Source organism: Colletotrichum paranaense (genome assembly GCF_030867605.1).
Source record: "Colletotrichum paranaense strain IMI 384185 chromosome Unknown Scaffold_16.1, whole genome shotgun sequence".
Taxonomy (NCBI): domain Eukaryota; kingdom Fungi; phylum Ascomycota; class Sordariomycetes; order Glomerellales; family Glomerellaceae; genus Colletotrichum; species Colletotrichum paranaense.
In genome coordinates, this window is record NW_026848974.1 from 202007 (window position 1) to 222874 (window position 20868).

The 20868-nt window shown below is 53.7% G+C and overlaps 3 protein-coding genes across 3 annotated transcripts, besides 1 other annotated feature; 1 reads left to right on the forward strand and 2 right to left on the reverse strand.

The window, feature by feature from the left end:
- Nucleotides 1-719: 719 nt before the first annotated feature.
- CPAR01_14586 (beta-glucosidase) lies at nt 720-2612 on the forward strand (the record flags this gene model as incomplete). Its single annotated transcript, XM_060498837.1, has 2 exons — nt 720-885; nt 1018-2612. 2 exons carry the CDS (start codon nt 720-722, stop codon nt 2610-2612), a joined length of 1761 nt encoding a protein of 586 aa, XP_060342300.1.
- Nucleotides 2613-4348: 1736 nt separating this feature from the next.
- Nucleotides 4349-6650, reverse strand: CPAR01_14587 (WD domain-containing protein; the record flags this gene model as incomplete). Its single annotated transcript, XM_060498838.1, has 2 exons — nt 4349-5512; nt 5571-6650. The coding sequence occupies 2 exons, from the start codon at nt 6648-6650 to the stop codon at nt 4349-4351; spliced, it is 2244 nt and encodes a 747-aa protein (XP_060342301.1).
- Nucleotides 6651-9539: 2889 nt separating this feature from the next.
- Nucleotides 9540-9614: a sequence feature (Short protein (CPAR01_14588, KAK1521671.1) was converted to a misc_feature.).
- A 3151-nt stretch (nt 9615-12765) lies between these two features.
- Nucleotides 12766-16505, reverse strand: CPAR01_14589 (chitin synthase 4; the record flags this gene model as incomplete). The annotated part of the gene is made up of 2 exons (XM_060498839.1): nt 12766-13199; nt 13253-16505. The coding sequence occupies 2 exons, from the start codon at nt 16503-16505 to the stop codon at nt 12766-12768; spliced, it is 3687 nt and encodes a 1228-aa protein (XP_060342302.1).
- Between the last annotated feature and the right edge of the window lie 4363 nt (nt 16506-20868).

Sequence of the window (20868 nt, forward strand, 5' to 3'; positions counted from 1 at the left end):
GACTTGCTGCCGAGGACAGGGGCTTGTTTGCTGTCGAGTTGCTGCTTGTATCCGTAAAGGAACACAAGAAACCCCTCAGTTTGAGTTGAGGTAGTGTTGCTCCTACACATTGCCCAATGCTTCTTTATCCCGCAGCCATTAATAGTTCGTGGTCACCAACCAACGGCTCCCCGACTTTCATAGTAAACATAGTGTCACCAGCATCATGGAATACACAAGACGAATACACACACAGAGTCCCTCCAGTCCCCCCTCCTCCTATGCCAAACTGCCAAACTAATGGCCCGATGCCATCCAACGTAAGGTCATTGGACGCTAGCCTGCCCGCACTTTGGCCCATTCATCCATCTGGAAGTGGGCACACACACACACACCGTTCACGCACACACCCCGGCCCAGGGCCCCCAGGGACATGCTAGACTTCTCATGGTCGTACCCATGAAAGTACGGATACTAGCCTTCTACCTAATCTAACCACCATCACAATAATAACATCCCGGTCCCGCCAGTTTTCTTTCCTCCTCTTTCTCTTTCCCTTTTCCTTTCCTTACGAAAACACCGTCAAATGAGTTGATGCCGTCAACGTAGTTTCGTCGTCCCTTTCGTCTCTACACGCGCAAACCTTCACTACCGCTTCACTCTTTTAGCGGGCACTCGCTTCCCAAAGTCGAATAATACTCAATTCCCCTACTCAAGAAAAAAAGGCAACTTAATTCACCATGAAGGGCTCCATCCTCGCAGTCGCTGCCGCGACCGTCACCGGTGTCACCGCCGCTGCTCACCGTCACGCCCACGCCGACCTCTTCAAGAGAGGTGCTGACCAGGCCTCCGTCTGTGTTCCCGGCTGCACCACCATCTACACCACCATCTACGGCGAGCCTACGCGTATGTATCCCTCTCACTTCCACCCCCAATTACTTTACGAAACCATTCTTGCTCTATAGCCCTGTAGAGTCTTGGAATGCGGAGGTGAATAAAGCTGGTATCGATCTTCTGTGCTGACTTGATGATCAACAGTGGTTCCTAACCCTCCCAGCAAGCCCAGCAGCAAGTCTGTCGCCAGCGCCCTTCCCTCGGCGCCTGCGACCACCAAGGCCGCGGAGAAGCCCACGTCCACCGCGAAGCCCGTGGTGCCCGTCCCGACTCCGGTCCCTGAGCTCTGCCCTACCCCGGGTACCTACACCTTCCCGGCCACGACCATCACCGTGAACCAGACCACCACCGTCTGCGCTCCCGAGACCACCAAGGTCCCTGCCGGTGTTCACACTATCGGTGGTGTCACCACCGTTGTTGTCGAGGCCACCACCGTCGTCTGCCCGTACGCCACCGAGAAGACCAAGAGTGGTGTTGTCACCAGCGTCATCGAGACCACCACCTATGTCTGCCCTACCCCTGGCACTTACACCATCGCTCCCACCACCACGACCGTGACCGCCCCGACCACCTGCGTCTACCCCGTCGTCACCGAGATCGTCCCCGGTACCTACGTTCGCCCTCCCGTCGTGACCACCATCACCGAGACCAGCGTCGTCGTTGTCTGCCCCTTCACCAGCCAGAACCCTGTGCCCACCAGCAGCTCCGTCCCCGTCGTCGTCCCTGCTCCCGCGCCCACCACTGAGGCCCCCAAGCCTGCGCCTACCACCGAGGCTGCCAAGCCCACCACTCAGGCTCCCGCTCCCGTTCCCACGACCTCCGCTGTCGCTACCCCCGAGCCTGTTCCCACCACGGCCAAGACTTCCTCTGCTGCCGCTCCTTCCTCCTCTGCCCCCGCCACCGGCGGTGGCCTCGGAGGCAACAACGGCGACCACTGGGCCATCACCTACACTCCCTTCTCTGAGGATGCCTCTGGATCCTGCAAGACCGCCGACCAGGTCGATGCCGACATCTCCACCATCAAGAACTCCGGCTTCCGCACCGTCCGTGTCTACTCCACCGACTGCAGCACCCTCGAGAACGTCGGCGCCGCCTGCAAGAAGTACGGCCTCCAGATGATCATTGGCATCTTCGTCAAGGAGTCTTGCGACCCCAACTCCGCCGACATCAAGAACCAGGTTGACGCCATCACCGCCTGGAAGCAGTGGGGCATGGTCGAGCTCGTCGTCATTGGTAACGAGTGCATCTTCCAGGGCCGCTGCTCCGCCAGCTCCCTGAAGCAGCTCATCGTCTCCACCAAGGCCGCTATCACCGCTGCTGGCTACTCTGGTCCCTACACCACCGCCGAGACCGTCGGCGTCTGGCAGCAGTCTGATGTCATCTCCGAGATCTGCGACGTTATCGACGTCGTCGGAGGTCAGATCCACCCCTACTTCAACGCCGAGACCGCCGCCACCGACGCCGGTACCTTTGTCAAGGGCCAGATTGAGCTCCTCGAGAGCTCCCAGATCTGCGGCACCAAGCCTGCCTACAACCTCGAGTGCGGATGGCCCTCCGGCGGTAACTGCAACGGTAAGGCCTGCCCCGGTACCTCTGAGCAGGCCACCGCCATCGCCTCCATCAAGGAGCTCGCCGGTGGAAAGACCGTCTTCTTCTCTTTCCACAACGACGAGTGGAAGGACCCCGGCACCTGCGGTTGCGAGCGCACCTGGGGCTGCGGTGACCTCTTCTCCGCTTAAAGAGAATTAGCATCACGAGACCAGGAAACAAGAAAGGGAAATGGTGAACAACAAATGGATAGCCCCCCCAATTATTTTCTAATTCAACGTTCGGCATTTGAACATACAAAAGAGATTAATCCCTCTTCCTTCCGACGTTGCTTTGAGGTGTACCCATGAATCCAGATAAAAAGACAAAGAAAACCCCCTTTTCCACCGAAGACGATTTGCAACGTTTCCCTTTCAAGTGTACAATGACAATTGGATACCCCAAACAGTAGAGGACTTCGAGTGATCCTTTCTCCTTGCGGTCTCGAAATCTACATCTATATATATTGCCCTTAGCTTAATTATCTCTATATATATATGTATATGTAAGCTCTGTTTCGATTCGCGTATGGGAGGACAGGCCAAGTCCTCCAACACGTGTTTGTATAAATCAATACCTTCATATATCTCGGAAGCGCCATCGTTAATGTAGTGCCCAAGACTGGACTTGCACTCGCCCAAACACAAATTCACGCCTAGGCGTCATTCGTATCTCCATGGTCTCCCGCAACTGATTTAGAATCCAATACACAAAGTTCACAATTGCACCTCTCCATCACACACAACTCCATCTCCCTGCCTTGCTTTGAGGGGAGTGTCAACTATCAGTACCAAATTTTCAAAGAGCAAAAGGCAAAAGAGAAACAGACAAAAGTGCAAAGATACCATCTCTAGCATGACGTTCAGTTGAACCCCCGCTCCCAATCTTGATCTCATCTTCTCTCGTCCGAACTATTGGTCCGTGAAGTGGAACTCTAGCTGGGACGTTTCGCATGCCTCACGTGCCTACATAATGTCCAAGAAGGAGAAATGAGATGAGGGGAAGAAAGGAAGACAAAAAACACACAAGCATATAGAGCCATAACGCACATACGAACGAGAGCAAGGTCATGAGAAGTGGTATTTCGTCAACGTCTTTATCGGGATATCTTCCGGCCCTCCCCGTCGCCTTCCCCATGGATTAATCCTAAATCCCCTCTTCCCCTCCCTGGCCTTTTCATGGAACCCATCGTCTAGTTAACAGACCGAGCCATAAAAATACTAACTCCCCAGAGAATGAAGCCAAAATGCTGAAAGATCCCAGGCACCGAGGTTTTGATCCATCATGTTGAGAAAAGATGTAATGTGTATCCGCGTGTCCCGCCCTGCCAAAAAGTAATGCAACCAGAAAACCAATGTCGGTTTCTACGCACCCAAGTAAAAAACTGACACGTCCCTAGTAAGGATATCGCGGACAGGAAGAAGAACCGAGAAAGCCAGCAGACACCAACCGATGCCTTGCGTCCTTTACCTTCCCCACCGTCCCTCCGTAAAGTCGTTAAGAAACCCTCCATGCAGTATGAACAGTGAATACGCTGTGCTGAATGTCAAAATATGAAGAAAGGAAATGAAGATGATGCTTGTAGAAGTCTCGGACCCTGGAAATGTTTTCCTAACCGTCTTCTCCCAAGGCCAGCGCACCAAGGCACGGGCACTGTCTATAGGTCGAACACACACACACACACACACACACACACACATATCAAGTGTGAGCAAGTCGAAGGCTTGAAAGCCAAGGTAGAGCTCGCGGGTTAACGCCAAATCGACCAAGTTTGCCATGACACGCCGGCCGAAACAACGCAAAACGCCGACGGCTAGGAGATTAATGCATCCCTGACGCAGCCAACGTTGATAGATGTAGCTGACGACAACGGGGGTATCATGCCCTTTCAGAAAGGCTCCAAGTCATCAAAGAGGTCGTACCCCCTTTCCCGCTGAGCTGGCAGTTTCGTCTGAACCATATCTGCATCAGATAGTATTCCGCTCTGGCTGGGCCTCCACCAAGGATCCATGGCTGCCGCTTGATGTGCGTACTCAAAATCGGAGCTAGACGCTAAGTCGCAACGCTCCAGTTGAACCAGCCCTCCACGAGTACGATCCATGCAGAGAATATTGAGGTCCTGGCCGTCGTTGGTGAACTCGACACCTCCAATCTCCCCAAAGATATCAAATGTCTGCTTGTGGGCTAGACTTTGAATGTCGATGATGTTGACATAGTCGGCTTCCTCGGCTGCTACGAGAACTTGAGGGCCGCTGCCGGTGGGAGAGAACCTCAAGCTGCGGACACCTGCCATCTCGGAGCGAATCGTGGTGAGTGGTTTGCTGGTACCGTCTGAGTTGGTCCACATTCGAGCGTCCCAGAGTTTCACACTCATGTCCTGGAAACCGGTTGCAACGGTCCAGCCATTGTCTGACCAGTCGCACGCGAACCCAAAGTCACGGTGGCCTCCCAACTCTTGCAATATTTCACCGGTATCCGCGTTTGCAATCAGGACGTTGTAATTATCACCAACCATTACGCGCAAACGACGATCAGCGGACAGAGCGGAGCAGTTGATGGGACAGCCGTATTGTGTATCCAGAACGAACTTCTCGGTGGCCACATCCATGACACGGAAGCCTTGGTCGTTGGACGCAAAGGCGGCCAGCGGTGAGGATGAGTTCCTGGAAGCATGGATCTGCAGATGGTTGGTTATGCCACTTACGTGGCTGGTGATTTGTCCTTCGGTGTACTTCTTATCCTGGCTGTAAATGTTTCGCATGCAGTACTCTCCGTTGAAAGTACCCGCAATCAAGATGCCGCAGTTGGCGTCCAAAGTTGAAATCTGGACGCCAATCATGTCGTTGAGGTCCATGGCCACTTCACTCTCTCCCGATACGGGGTTGATCCGGTGAACGGCTCGCTGACCCGGATAGAAGGCATGGCTGCGCCCAGCACATGCTAGGATATTGCGCAGCTGGAAATGGGCCAAGTGAACGTTTTGACGGATGTCCATGCGACGAAACCTGAAGAAATCTTCGGTATTTCGTATAATCCTGTCTGGCAGATGGGGCTATGATGATCGTGTCAGCTACAGTTCTGGGTTCGTTTTGTTTCAGGAGGCGACTTACCGCCCATATGTCGGAATCTGTCCTGTTTGTGTAGTTCTTGTAGTCGAGGCACCTCCGCTCTCGAGCATTCTTGCGTGTTACCCCCAAGGCTTCCCAGTCGATGCCCTGCGCGTCGTATGCGTCGCCCTCCAAATCCGAGTATCGCACGCGCGTGACATCCCGCGAGACCTGTGCATTGATTTGACGAATTCCAGGACTAGGTCCTCGGGACTGAAATCCGTTACGCCAGGCCCAGCCCTTGAGAAAATCGGTCAGACCAGGATTTTCCGGGCCGAGGGTGCTTGGATTGGGATTGCTGAGGGCCGGCGGACCTGCATTTTCCCATGCTATCTCGTCCTCGTTGGCAACCACTGTTTGAAATTGTTGGAGCTGCTCGGCTACAGGTGGATAGAAAACATCATCGTCGTCGTCGTCATCCATGGCTCCAGAATGGAGCATGGGATGGAAAGGAGTCGTATCAAGCGGGGTGGGATGATGGGCTCCTATCGGATCAAGGAATGCATGACCAGCTGCAATCGATACGTTCCAGTAGTTAATCATGTGAGCAGGCGGCCCCGTGGACGTGTGCTGCTCTTGTGGCGAATGTACGGGTTGCTCAAAGTGATGATTCCCTGAGAACGACTGAGGGGGGTCCATCTCGGCCTCGTTGTCGGACATGGGAGACAGAAGGCTGGTGACTGTCATGACATGATCCAAGGGAGCACCTCCATCGCTGTCGCTCATGTCTAGGTCGTCATCCTCACCCTCCGCATCATCGTCGTCGTCGTCATCCTCGTAGTCTTCGTAATCGTCGTAGTCGTCGTGTATAAATGAGCCAGGCTCGTGGTAGTAGGATGAGGGTATCACGGGGAACGTTTGGCTGTAAGAAGAGTACGCTGGTTGCCCATGTGTCGGAGGGTCGTGAGGCTGTTGTTGCTGCTGCTGATTGGGTTCGCGGTGGAGGTGGTATTGTGATTGTTGGTCGGAGTAAGTATCGGCTGGAGGCGGGGCGGACCCGAGGGCTTGGTGATGGTTTGAGGAAACGGATGTCGCCTGGGCCTGAGAAGGCTGGGATGCCGTTTCTGAGGTTCTCGGTCGCATTGTGATCTCTTCAGGTGAATGCCGTAGCCAGTGAGGGCCGGTCGAAGGACATCGAGGGTTGCTGCACAAGGGAGAGAAACACCCGTGGTCGAGTCGGATAGATGCGTCCTCTTTTGTGGTTGCTGTTGCGGCTGCGAATGAAGGATGACGATTGTCTTCCTCCAAAGCCGACACCTCTATGGACAAGACAGCAGTTGGTGTTGCCAGTCAGACGTCCGACTTATTGAGCAAGGCCCGTCTCTTGGGTCTTTTCCTTCCAGACCAAACACAATTAGTCCCAACGGGCGCCGACGCACAAAGGGTGTGCAACGTCTCTATTGAAGGCGGTAACAGTAGACAGCTGAGCTCGAGAAAGTGATGGCAGACGCCAGTGGGCAAGAGAAGCAGCGTGTGAGCGACGTGCAAAGATTCAGAGTGGTCGTTGCGGAGGTTGTCGGCGGTGGTATGAGGGAGCGATGTGGAAAGATGAGGGCGCTGACGGCAGCCGTTTGGTGCGGATGCTGGCTGGGAATGCGGTCAGGCGGAGAGGCGGCGAGATCGAGTCCACCTCAGCAGTGGTGTTGTAGCAGGGCGGGAGCGGGACTGGGACCCGAGCGGGATGTCTTTTGGCTGGGATTCCAATGGAAGCGACAAGGGAGGACAACTCCGACGGGCAGTGGGCAAGGCGCTCCTCAAGGTACTGCGTAAGGTAAGGTACCTTTACTGTAGGTATAAGACTGTGTATGGGAGCGCCAGATGGGTGGGTGTTGGCGGCGCAGCTCTTTTGTTGATAGAAGCAGCCCGTAGCAAAGGAAAAGGATAATACCGGTAGACAATCCAAAATAAAACAAACAAGGCGCGCCAGCCAGATGGAACTGTGGAAGGCAGCATCTCACCTAAGGTATCTGGGTAGATACTTCCTCAGCCGGGCCCAGCACAGCAGTAACAGCAGCACCACCAGCACCACAAAGGTACGGTAAGGTAGGTACCGCTGCGAGTCCCGAGGCGGCGAGTTGGTTGAGTCGCAACTGAACCCCCTTGGGGTAGGCACCATGGCACCACCTTCCACGACGCTTACCTCAAGGCATGTCAAGTCTGGTACTTTCTCACCACGGAAAGATACCTTGTCTCACATACATCATGCACCATACCAAAGGTACTCGCGGTTAAATCAAAGTCGATAATCCTTCGGCCTTTCATCCTCGGGGTGCTGTGACAGGGTCTGATCCCTCAGCTGGGCTGCTTTGCTACCGCCTTCGGATGCCAACTTTTACCTTCCAATCCATTAGCAAGCACAAGTTCAATTGCAGATGCTGCATGAGGAGAACCACCCACACACTTCACGGCCAAAACTTGGCACATTTACTGCGTACCTACATTTACGGAGTACAATGTGCGGACCTTCTCTGTCCCGACCATTTAGAGTACAAAGTATGGCGGCTATTGTTCGCCAGATCCCATGTGGTTTGCTACCTCAATGGCTTCATTCCTGAGCCGAAACCCACGGAGCTGGAATTGAATTGTCAACAACAGCTTAGCCACAACAGTCAAGTGGCATTCAAAGGAACCACAAGCGAGAGACACTGTAGTGTGATTGAACCGGGTTGCTGAAGCCCTTCGTACAAATAGAGGAGCAAAGGAGCAATGGCGAGCGATATCTCCACACACCGGTGCCGGGGGTGCACACCCACTCTCACCAGCCAACCTCGCAGGCTTGTCCTGCCGACGTGGACCCTAGGCCTAGTCCCAGTTCCAGTCTGGTCTTTTGGAGGTCAGTCGGCCTCGAGCTGTGCGGCATGTCTTCGCCTTCACCTCTTGCTTCTTTGTAAAATCACGAGGGAGCGAACCGCTGAGAAAAAGGGGGCGCTCGGTCTGGAAAGCGCCTAAGCATGAGCTGCCTCGTAGTGTGCGACGAGCGATGCTATGGGACGCCACCTCCCAATATCATATGCATGGCTGACTCTGACGGGAGAATGGTGTTCGTATGTGCTAGGCTGGCTGGCACAAATGGGCTACTGGCTCGCTCCTTGGGAGTCGGGACTGCCCTGCACCTTTTGCTGCGAATACAGGCCGGACACGAATGAGACGAAGGAAAGTACCGCTCTGCCGCTTTGGAGTCTGGACGGGAGCTCCCACTTGGTTAGCCAAAGCCTTACGCTCCCGTTCTGCCACCTGAGGTCGCACAAGAAGGGTGCCTTGCTGGCTTGCTTCCCAAAAGACTATCTTGCAAGAGGCAAGTCGCCGCAAGTAGAAGGCAGCGGGGGCGAGTGCTTTCAGTTTCATGCCGAATAACACGGATATCCCACCCGATGAAGGCAAAGATGGAGATGCTCTTCTCTCGTTCCAGCTCCCCCCCCCCCCCCCTCCACACACACATCAACTCACTGCACATGTTTTGAGCCATTCTCCCTCGTGGGCCTCAAGGGCCTGCATAGTTGCATTGCTCCCTCAGCTTCGCGGCTTGCCTGACGTCACGGCCGAGGTGCCGTTGTGACGGGTCAGCAATGGCATCCAACGGCTTCGATTCAAACTGACTCTCACACTGCACTAGTTGGTCATGAGCAGACGCAAAGAAGCCACCCACATCGACAATGGCGTCCCGACTTCATTCTAGTGCGCGAATAAACCTTTGACCTGCCGCAAGCCTCCTCGACACCGCAGATCCTACCCCGAGATCCAATCAACCACCCGTCGCAATCCGATGGCCCATCTTTGCCATTTCGAAAATAATCTTAATCCCGCGCTTCTCGTGTCCAGCTCCTGAGCCTCCCTCCTCCGGCTTACCAGGCATCCTACCTAGGCCGCCATCTGGCCTTGCTCATCTCGTACGATCACCTCGGGTCAGTCATATTCGACGTTGACGAAACTCGCATCTTCCAAGCTGCCCGGAGGGCTCGCCCGGTCTCCAATATGTGCGATGTGATCTGTCACCCGGGGTTCGTCTCTGGCCCTTGGGGCTCGGGTCTGGGCATACCGGGATGTTAGCCCACTCATGTAAGTCGTTGAAATAGGAAAACGGCCAATTCACCGACTGCCACCTGGCAGCTACGGCAATGGGCAAAGGTCTCGGTCCCTACGGAGTACAGTCTGCAACTTCTTGTCGGCGGTCGGTCTCCTGACTCCCCGCTCACTTCCACGTTCTTAGCTACAACCAGGTGTGCAGGGCATCGATGGGGTACTATAGAACTAACAGCTGGCGCTGCTCAGACTTCTCGTAAGTTGCAACGTTCTGGATCGTCTAACCCCATCGACTGGACATGTTCTTTGCCCAGGCACACCTATAAAAGCTGACATAACTCTTGAATCCAGCATCCTACCCAACATCTGACCCGGCTGCGACCTCATCAGGATTCATCAAGCCGCATCGACCTACCGAAAGAGCCCGACTGCATCCGGATCCTCAATCTTCCCTGCCAGCCCGTCGACCATCGGAGCCCACTCCCAAGGGCCCCAGCCACGCGCGCGTGACAAGAGGACCGTTGGGGCATGATAAGTCACATTCGACAGCATGCGCTCCTCGAGTTTCAACCTCCCACTGCTAACCCATTTCCTCCATGACTCCGGTCCTCAGCTCCGCACTTCGTTTCTTTTTCCAGCGCTCGACATTGCCCGTTGTTTCTGCCTGCCTGGTCCCTTGCCTGATGTGTAAGTAGGAACTTGAGGGACAGCAATGAGTAGGGGAGGGAGGGCGATTGCCGCTTCTCCCACATATTTGGTGCTTACATGCGAGCGCACAAGGCCTGTCAGCTCCAGTCAAATCGCTTTCGGTCAGCACGCAGGATATTCCAGCAAGTACGTGCGTGCGACTGACCGGGGCCGGAAGGTTTGGACAAATCAAGACCGCCAGAGAACAAGATCCTGTCGTTGCCATTGGCCGACCCCGTTGAAGACGCATTCTGTACCCGTATCCATATCCTCAGATGATGCACTTTAGCAACTGGAGGTCTGGAAACCTTGCCAATAACATGAATCGACATGGTCGCTTGTCTTGCCTACGAGCCGTTTCCTCGCCGATTTCATCTGACCATGTCGAAAGAGAACTTGAACTTGTCATCGGCTCGCACTCGTCTCTTGCCCTGGCCTCTGAGCTTCTGGAGTCTGAATAAGTCGAGTGGCGGGTATTCCGGACTGGTGGGAATTCAGAGCCAGGTCACACCTGGACAACAGACATAACAAGCTACCACCCAAACTCGTGGCCCTGCGCCTTGGGTAGAAGCATACAACCATCCCACAACCACACCGGATATGAGGTGGAAAAAGAAATATTCAACAGTGATGAAATCTGAAGGGGGGGGGGGGGGGGGTTCCAGTCCTCCCAGTCCCTCCCGATCCCACCGGCGAAGCTTGGCGGGCCAAAGGCCGTGCGTAAAATCGTCAATCAACGAGCAAAATCCGCACCGTTGCCGCGAATAACGAACGCACCGAGGTACGACATTTGCAGAGAAGGGAATGAGAATGCAAGCGGCCAAGGAAAGAAAAGAGACATTCGCAGACTGTAAAATGCAAAGGGGCCACGAGGAAAACTGGGTAAGGACCAATGTCTCGGCTACCTGCAGCTATTGTGCCCTTCTCAATAAGCCTCTCTCTCTAGTCACCCTTCCATTCATTATGAAGCGTTGTTGCCCGCCACCCCCGTCCGAAGTCTGTGTGGTGTTTAGAACATCCCTTTCTTTCTCGGGGTTGATCATCATAGCCTTTTCTCATTCCAGACTTCCAGTCCGTCCGTCCGTTCCCGTCCCCTTCTCCACAATCTCACCGGTTTACTGGGATTTCTTCCACACCTGGTCGTGCTGGTCCAACTAGCCATAAGATCCGTCCCGCGTTTTTTTTTTTATTCATTTCCAACCTCCCCCCTTAACCCCTGCCCATCCCGTGGCTTCCATGTGCGATGGGATGCGAAAAATGTGTTTGGTGAACATTGGTTGTTGCTCACGTTGGACGGTCGAAACGTAATCGTCCACACTGGTTCCCAGTCAACGGGATCAAAAGTCGGGGAGTTCATACAACTCGTCAGCATTACAGTGCCATCATAAAGGAACCAACATGAGAAAGAGTGAGAAACGAGAAAGGAGAAAAGAACATTTATCCTCTTCCTCATTTTTTCTCCCTTCCTCTCGTCTGTGTGTGTGTGTGTGTGTGTGTGTGTACAGTGTACAGTGTGGGCTGCCTCCCTTTCAAACCTCCTCGCACACACAAATATCTCATACTCGTCAAATCACAGCCCGCTGCGAGGTGACACGGCATTTACGCCCGATATTGCTTCTTTTCCAACATTGTGTGTGTGTGGGAGTAGTGTATAGGGGAGAAGATATGCGTGGGTGGGTTGTATGGTGTGTATGGGTCTATCTATTCCCCCTTCCAATAATCCAAGAACATCCTTTCTCCCCAAAGAAACGCCCAAAGTATTGGCGTTTGCTCTCTCTCGGCCGAGTCATCTCAGACAATTGTCACAATTACCCAAGGGTAACGGTGATAATGGAGGGGGGGAGGGTAAGTGATTACTCGCAAACCCTGCCTTCTTTCCTGTTTCCTGGTAATGCTTGCTTGCATGGTTGGATGGATGAACTGTCTTGATATTGGCAATGTCGACCGGGGCAGACTAGATTGGCGTTCAGTACTGTCTGTGGCTCATGATTCGCGATACTGATGCCGTGCGCGAACCGATGCCATCGGCTCACGGATAGAAGTAAACCCAAGGACTGGTGAACATGCTCCCTGCGAGACGTCTTCCGTCCCGCGTACTGGGCAGCGGCGGCCTACGAGAAACTCGGAAATATCCATGTTCCCCTAGTCATCATGACGAGGAAAAGCACGAAGCGAGGCTTCGCGCCTTCATCAAGGAGATGGACAAACGGCACGATACTCCGGTAACAAAAATCAAGCTTCAAGTTGCGGCAATAAATAACAGCGTCAATACAGTTCCGCTCCACCCCGGCTTCTCCCTCTCCTTTATTACAAGTTGGCCGAGCCATTTCAATTACACGCAATGCTCATTCATCCCTCCTCTTTTTGGTTCATCATCAGAAAAAAAGTGAAAGAGGCCTCATGTGATGTGCGCCTTTTCGTAAAAGTCCCCAGTTAAGTATATCCTCATGCTTTGAAACAGAAAACGCCCAGCCGTGTGTGATTTTGCTTTTTATGCGTCAGAGTAGTACTCATCTTGATACTGGTGGCCCAGCGGCGCCGACCAGGTGTTGCCACCTCCGACAACGTTCTCCTTGGAACCCCAGTAGTTGTTGCGCGTCCGGCGTTCGCGCTCAAATTCGGCCCATCTCTTCATCGTGATCTTGCTGCTGTCAAACTCGCCCTCATACTCGAGACCGGCCTTCTTTGTCTTCTCGCCTGCCGTCTTTCGGGTATCTCCCCAGGAGAAGTCGTCAAACTTCCAGAACGCGTACGTGGGAAGGACAAAGTTCCAAAGGGGCAGCGAGCAGAGGTAGATAAGCATCCATACGACGTACGACCAGGAGTGAGCGGTCAAGACGATGAGCACAGCGGGAAGTCCAAGAATCAGAGCAAGCAGAACTAAGGGGATGATCTGCGGAGGCGAATTGACAATGGAGATGATGACTGGGATAGTTGTTAGCTGGGTACCAAACAGAATAGGCATTTTGAATACTCACCGACGTAGAAAGTAAACGCAATAGCGGCGGGCAGGACAAGAGTTCCCATGAGCTCGATGAAGATGACAAACTGCATACTGAAGCAGAAGGTACCGCAAAGGTCACGAACCAAGACCAGTTCCATCAGGTTGTGAATTGTCGAGTTGATCCATCGTCGACGCTGCGAAAGCAAAACGGCAAAGGTGTCGGGCACCGTGGTCTTGCAAACGGCCTGGGGCACGAACACCTGCTTACGCTTGGGGAAGGTCCGGAGCATGAGAGTTGTTAAGTATCGATCCTCACCGAGCAGAAGCAAGTTCTTCTTGTGCAGGGTGTCAACCACGTTCTCAGAGTAGTGCTCAACAATATCCGGGTTGGCCAAGATGGGCACCCAGTAGTCCTGGGCTCCTTTGGGTGCCTTGATGCGGTACATGCAGAAGCAACCGGGCAAACAGGTAACACCGCCAAAGACGGACTCGAATGACTTGGACAAGTGGTGAGAGATGAAGTACTCAAAGACTTGAATGGCGGAAACCCAGCTGTCACGCTTGTTGGCAATCTTCGTCTCACCGCAAAGACCCATGATTTCGGGATCCTTGACCATGGCAGAAACCATGTGTGTCAGACTGTCGGGGAAGACCTTGGTATCGGCGTCGACCATGAGAACGATTTCGTAGAAGTCGGGTGATATACCCGTGACCTTCCATAGACCGTTGAACATTTCGTACTCGAGCTCTGTCATGCGCTCATCGAACATGACCTTCTGAAGGAAAGACATGAGGATGATCTGACTGTCGCGCTTACCACGGTTGCCTGGCTTGGACTTGGTCGCCTCATCGGGTGTACCACACTTGACAACGAGAAGAACGGGAACTCTTTGCTGCTTCTCGAGCGGGATCGCAGATTCGTTGCCGTAGTCGTAGAAACCGGAGTAGATCTTGGCCATGTTGTGTCGCTTGGAGCCGCTCGCAACCGCAACGTAGGAGAAGGGTTCGACTTCCTCGGGAAGGATGGTGTGGTCCTTCATCATAGCCAAGCAGTAGTCAGGAGTAGACATGGACTCGCCCTTACCCTTGATGATACCGTCACAAATAATGACGATAACCTTGTGGCTGTTGGGGTAGTCGGTCATGGCGATAGAGTCGAGAGTGGTTCGAATACCAAGGTGACCTTCAGAGTAGGCGGTAACAAGGCACATAGTGTGGGCAAGAGGGTAACCAAAGGGCATCCAGTCGGCAGGCGGCTGAGGCACAACGGCTTCGTGAATGAAGCCAGCAGGCCCAGGACCCTCGGTTGAGGGTACGTTGCTGGTGTAGGGATCTGACCGAAGGAAGCTGGTGCGACTGTCGTTGCCCTGGCGATACATGGCGTTGGAGTGCATCATGTTGCTGCCAGCACCTGAACTGGCCATGGTAGTAGGCATCCTGCGTCCACCAGCCTGCGGTGCGGCACCAGCTCCATAGACAGCAGAGAACCGAGAAGTTGTGGGCAGGAAGGTACTCTGACGTTTGCTCGTCCGATCAGAAGAGCCATTCACACTGCTTCCGATATCGCCAGGTAGTCTGGGAGGTGCGCGGTAGATATCCTCAGACCAGTCCTCAATCTGTTGATTACGCTTGCGCTTGTCCTTGGTCTGAGATGTTTTGGCGGCGGCGTACGTTCTGCTGATGAACCATTGGAAGAAGACGGCGAGGACAAATCTCGTCAACACGACAGCGAGAATCAGAACCAAAGAGACGTAGAGAACGACCTTGGACGCAATGCAACCAACAGTGTCAGTATCGACTGATCCGACCTTGATAATCTCCTCGAAGCATTCGGCAATCTGCTTGTCGCCCGACGCCTGGAAAGCTCTGGTGACGTCGCGTCCACGAATGGCCTTGTTCACAGCCGTAGTCTTGTCCTTGAGCTCGTTGAAACGAGCTGGCACCTTGACCTGGCTAGTATTGAACCAGTTGAGCAAGTCGAGATCGAGGACAGTGCCAGAGTACACGATCAAGTTTCGGGAGCTGTTCTTGATGTCGTTCCACGTGAAGTAGACATCGGCGGTACCGTCCAAGTCCAAGTAAAACGTATCGCGACTCTTCTGCGTCGTATGGCAAGAGTAGCCAAGGTAGTAAGGAATTGTCAGGTTGGGCTTGGACGAGCCGTCCTGGTTGAAGACGGTGCAAGGGAAGTACCACGCCAGGTCACCGTTGCTGTTTGTCGGGACATCAGAGTTGTCGGCCAGGGTAATGAGGTTCTTGCATCTGCCGTTGACGTTTTGGAACAAGAAACTGCCATCCTTTCCGCCGTTCTTCTCGGGCAGGTCGTACAAGACGTTGGCGCCGTGAGTCCTATTGATCATGGGCACGCCATCGGCGGGAGGGTGACGGGAGCGCGTCAAATCGTAGGCCGTTCCGTGAAAGATCATGTATCCACTGTCCACATCATTGACCTGGAGACGCGGCGGCGGGGTTCCGCACACCACCTGAGTGAAACCGAAAGTTAAGAAACCGACAAATCCCATGATGAGCAAGATGATGCTGATCAGGCCAATCTTCTCTCTCCAAGCTCTCTGCTGCTCCTTTGAGGCCATACCACAGCATTTCAGCATAAAATTTGGACACCAGAAGGTAATGATGGCGCAGTAGACGTTCCAGAAGCTCGGCGGGCGGATCTGCTCGACCTGCTTATTCTTGTGCCGCTTTCCCTTGCCATCCTTGGTGAGCTTGCCCGACTTGTGGCGACTCAAGCGCTTAGCCTTTGTTTTCGAGTGTCCTTTCTTTTCCTCGCCGCTGTTCTGTCTGCTGTTTACTCCTCGTGGTGGTGAAGCATCCGAGAAGTTATCGTTCGTTTGCGAGCGCCCAGAAACATCGGTCGTCCCTTCCATATCCTCGACTATCGGATCGTTTCCGGTCGCCGAGGGCAGAACGTTCATGTTGGCGGCATGTTTACGGTAGTAGTAATTGGGGTGGTCCTTGTCTATTCTGTGTCGCTCAGGTCGAATCAGACTTCTCTTTCTCGTGAAAGCCTGGTCGCCGGTCGAGGGTCCTGGAGCCGGCGAGTCGTAGGTCGGGGATAGAGGCTGGTTTTCTGTATTGATATTAGGAGTTGAGATCGTCTCGGGGAAAGAGGTCGCTGATTGCCCACGTTGGTGCTGAGGTCGCCCTCCTACGGGATAGTAGCCGCCAGTCTCGACATCGTCCGGACGGTTCCGTCGCGACGGCGAGTTTCTGTAGGCACTCCTATTCTCGAAGGGAGAGGTCGCTGCAGGCCTTTCGGGGAGAGACATGGTCCTGTGTGAAGATGCAGGTTAGTCTTTGATTCTGAAATTAAGTTGGTGCCAGCTCTGAGCGGCAGCAAAGAAGTTGTTCAACCAGGGAGACTTCACCCTTCCCAAAGAGGCGCCTGAGGTCTGTCGCGAGTTGAAAACGGGCGACAAAACGAGTCGAGCTCGGTTTCTTTTCGTGACAGGAAGGCAGGAGAGTGGAGTAAACGCAAATACTGAGGAAATACAGATATGCGGTGTTGAGTGGGATGGGAAGCAAATGTGAAGGATCAAGAAACCACAACAGCAACAGCGAAAAGACGGCAGCCAGTTGCAGGTAGTTGGCGTCGGCGGGAGGTCATACTCACAGGAGTTGTTATTGGGAGGAAAGCACCTCCAGGCAAGAATTGTGGATGTCTGGGCCTGGGCACCCCTGCCAATAGCGGGGGGTTGTTCCTTGGGAGACGGCGAATCAATGGGGAAGCCGTCCCTATTTTCGACCCGGCTTTTCTCTGTTTCTGCGCCAGCAGGTCGGGGGTGACAGCTGGACAACGAGGCCAAGCAAGGAAGTTGCCAGCAAAGAGTCTAAAGCGCTCCTTGGTCTGCAAAGCACGGAGTGACTGCGACTTGCTTGCTTCCCTGTTGCCTTGCGCAGTGCCGACGGGTAACTCAAAGCAAGAAAAGCTGAGATGGTTGGTGGTTGTGTGGGCGATCCCAGTTTTGCCTTTATAATGGTGGTCGAGACCTCAACAAGCGATGAACGGTCCAAAAGGTGGCGGTTGCTGCGTTCCTTCTGTCCTTCTTTTCTTGGACCTGATCCTACTTGGTTTCTTGTCCTTTCTTCTCGCGTCTATTCTCCTGTCTGGTTGATGCGTGCTTGTCCGGTCTTTCTGTTGCTTTCGTGGTCCTAAGCAATTTGACGCACGGCTTATGTGCGCCAACTCAGTACCTTGCACAATTACTTGGGACCAGGGGTGGTTAGTGGTGAGTCGTGCGAAGAAATAGCGATGGAACAATTCGAGACGACTGTCCGCTATGCAGGTATCGGATTGGATGGATTGGAGGGACGAAAAGAGCGGATGGAAGTTTCGTCGCAAATGCGGCGGAATAGAAAGATGGTTTCAGATGGCAACCGACACGACTATTGAGCAGCAGCAGCAATTGCAACAACGTCGATCTTCTTTCCTGTGGTCCAAGAGCTGACCGACTGGTTCGATGGTTGGAAAAGCCCAAGATGATTGACCGACTGGTCGCGCGACGGTACGGACAGGCGGATTTCGGAGTGCAGGCAAGTGCACACCACCTGTTGAGAGAAAGCGCGATGGATGATGGGAGCGAACGAGCGAGGAGGCCGGGGCAATAGATGCGATGTTGCGCACAGTCCGTCTTGAATTGCCTCTTTCGTCAGCCAAACCGGGGTGACAACGATCGAAATGGACGGAGTTTGTCGTCAGTATGGCAGTTGCAGCAGTTGTACCTATCGTCACAGGTGCGACTAAGAGTGCTCAGCAAAAGGCAGGGTAGCCAAATTGAATCGCTGGGAAATGAGGCCGGAATCTCGGTTCTGCAGAAGCAAGACGAGCGGAAACGAAAGTAGGTAGTCAGTCGTACTCCAAATGTCGACTGATTTCGAAAGCCAAGAACGACGGGGGGTTGGTGCGAAAGGTAAGGTCAGCGAAAGGTGGAAAAGGAACAAGACTGAGCGTCGAGCGAGTGATAGAATGCTCGGGAGGGACGACGGCCGACGACGAGTCACAACACAATTTGCTTCCCAAGGCTACGAGACTCGTTCCCGTAGGCTCGAGGCGTCTTGAAGGAAGGGATGGGCAATGATGGACGATCTGCGTGGACGGTGGAAACCAAAAGAATTACTCTGGGACAGCCCAGACCAGTCCAGCAGGAAAGGGGAAATCAGAAGAGAGTCCGGTGAAGCAGACCGTCTTAGTCCAAGGACCGTCGGTACTTTGCCCATTCATAGAAATCACGCTTGGAACGAGGTATCGTCCTTGATCGCGCCGGCTGTCCCATTGCGTTCCAAACCGCCACATAGCCCAGCACCCTCGCCTCACTCAAATCTCGTATTATTGATTTTTTTTCTGGACGGCTGGCTCGCGTTGCTACGTTGCTGTCTGGCGTGGCTGGGTGTCCTTTGCCAATGCTACTGCTAAAGTACTCCCTACTTTAGATATATCGACGTGATCCCTCTACTGAGCTGCCCTGAATGAACCTGCCACCATTGGGCGGATTTATTGATCGCAGGAGGCATCTAGTATCCTTCTAGTTGGCATCACGAACCCCACGAGGTTGCGCACGGCTCGGCCACGGATTGTCATCCAGTCGACGGGGAAAGGGCAAAGATTGAGTTTGGCTTAAGTTGACATGATCAATACCTCAGCCGAGGGACAGGGGTTTTTCTGTGGTAGGACCGGAGCACCAATTTCTCGCCCACGGGGTACATCGGAAGTACCGTCGAAGTACTCGGACCTCGGCCTCGCAAGTTAGCCCACGTACCTCAAGCATCCATACATAGTACGTGCGCAGTAGAGGACATAACAAGCCAAACATTGACGACAGAGGCGCCAGTCAGCCATTCCTCTGGCACGCAAACGACTGATGCTCAAAAATCATTTGGCAGCTCCGACTCAGTGTTCTCGTTCCATGCTCCTTCATATTGTTGCGACGGCCCAACGGCGCTGGCCTTTCCCACAACGAAAGAATCGTTGCGCTCTTGATACCATAGCCCACCTACTTTGCAATTCGTCATAGAAGATTGCCCGGGGTGGCGGATGAAATGCGGACTCCATACGAACTGATGGGCACTCCCACCCACTCAAAAACGATGTATTGCCTGGATACGCGCTTGAATCCGCACCTCTCTATCCACACCAGGTAGTCTAAAAACCCAGATCAGCATGCAGGACAAGGGTTGCTATTTTCAAGCTCAAGCCCCTGTTGCCCAGTCGACCAGCCAGCCAGCCGCCCCCAAAGCAGCTCGGAAATGTTCACCAGACCCGAAAGAGAGTTTGTCTTTGCTTACCTGCATTTCAGAGCTTGGCTCTACGTTATGTGCCTGCGCCTGCGCCTCGCCCGAACTCCGCCCAAGCCGGTTCTGATGGCGGAGGGGATCGAGACCAACTCCGTAGACGGTACATCCGGAAGAAGTTTTACCAACATGAAAAATTGGTTGAATTCCCCTACATCTTCTTAGTCAGCCCATAAGGCAAGTTGATCACCTCGTGTTCTTAGGCTTCATTGCCGTTGGTCGCTCCCAGCGCCCGTGTTAGAGGCGTCGCCCTCCCCGGCCGGCAACGAAACTTGTGATATCCACAACAGTATACAGAGAATATCAGGGCTTCCGAGCCGTGTTGGCATTGACATACCTGATTGCTGCTCTCTTGAGAGACGGAAAGATCACATATCAACCCTATGCTGAGCGTTCAATCAAACCTGTCTCTCCAGTCGCAATTGCATAAGGATATCCTTCTGTCATTGGCAGTCGAGCGTTGCCTGAGCTGCCGTTCAAGGCCCCAGAGTTTGCGCTTGATATCTAAACCTAGCCGTGAGCCGATCGCGTACGGATAACACGGCTACGAATTATTGTGTTGTTTTTTTTTCCATGATTCAAAGTGGCTCTGATGCGATCCGAGGAATGCTTCCCTCCACTGAAATATGGGAATTCCACCTTTGCATTTGCCGCTGTCCTGTCGGTCCGGTTGGTATTCGCTGTCGTAAGTTATTACTATTAGATAAGGATACGAGAGCGCCACGTCGAGGAACTCCATCGTCTGCATACCACACTCCTATCGGCTCGTTTCCAGCATCTGCTGCCCTTGCAGCTGCCACCGTGCTGTGTATCCGTAGTTATCAGGATAGATACCCTTGGCCAAGAACAGCGGCAACGCGATAATTAGGAACCTGATCCGCGGCCCCGGCGCTGTTTGGGTTTTCGCTTCCGTGCCGCCTCCACTGGGAACGAGAAACTTAGTTTGGAGCCTCCCTCGGAATGGAGCTCTGCATCGTTATCGTCAAATCCACACGTACTAACTTAGCCTGCGCACATTGCCGTTTCTGCGTCCCACTGCCTTCTACCTTACTTCTCCCGGAGGAACGGCCAAATGTCCCATGTTCGTATGGAGCTTTGGGTATCCATATCCTTTAGTATATGCACGGGCTGATGTCAGTGTGACAATTCTGCGAATCGTGGGGTTTGGTTTCGGTGTTGAATCCGCACCCAGTAATCACCCAGGATCTGTACAGATGTGCGTCTGTATCTAGGGTTGATTGCTTGGCTTGGGAACTGACAGTTTGCAGATTGCTCCTGGGTTGGCGTCGTGGAGCTTCACCAGCCGAACAAGAAATCTTGGACACCTTGTGTGTGTCTGTTGAC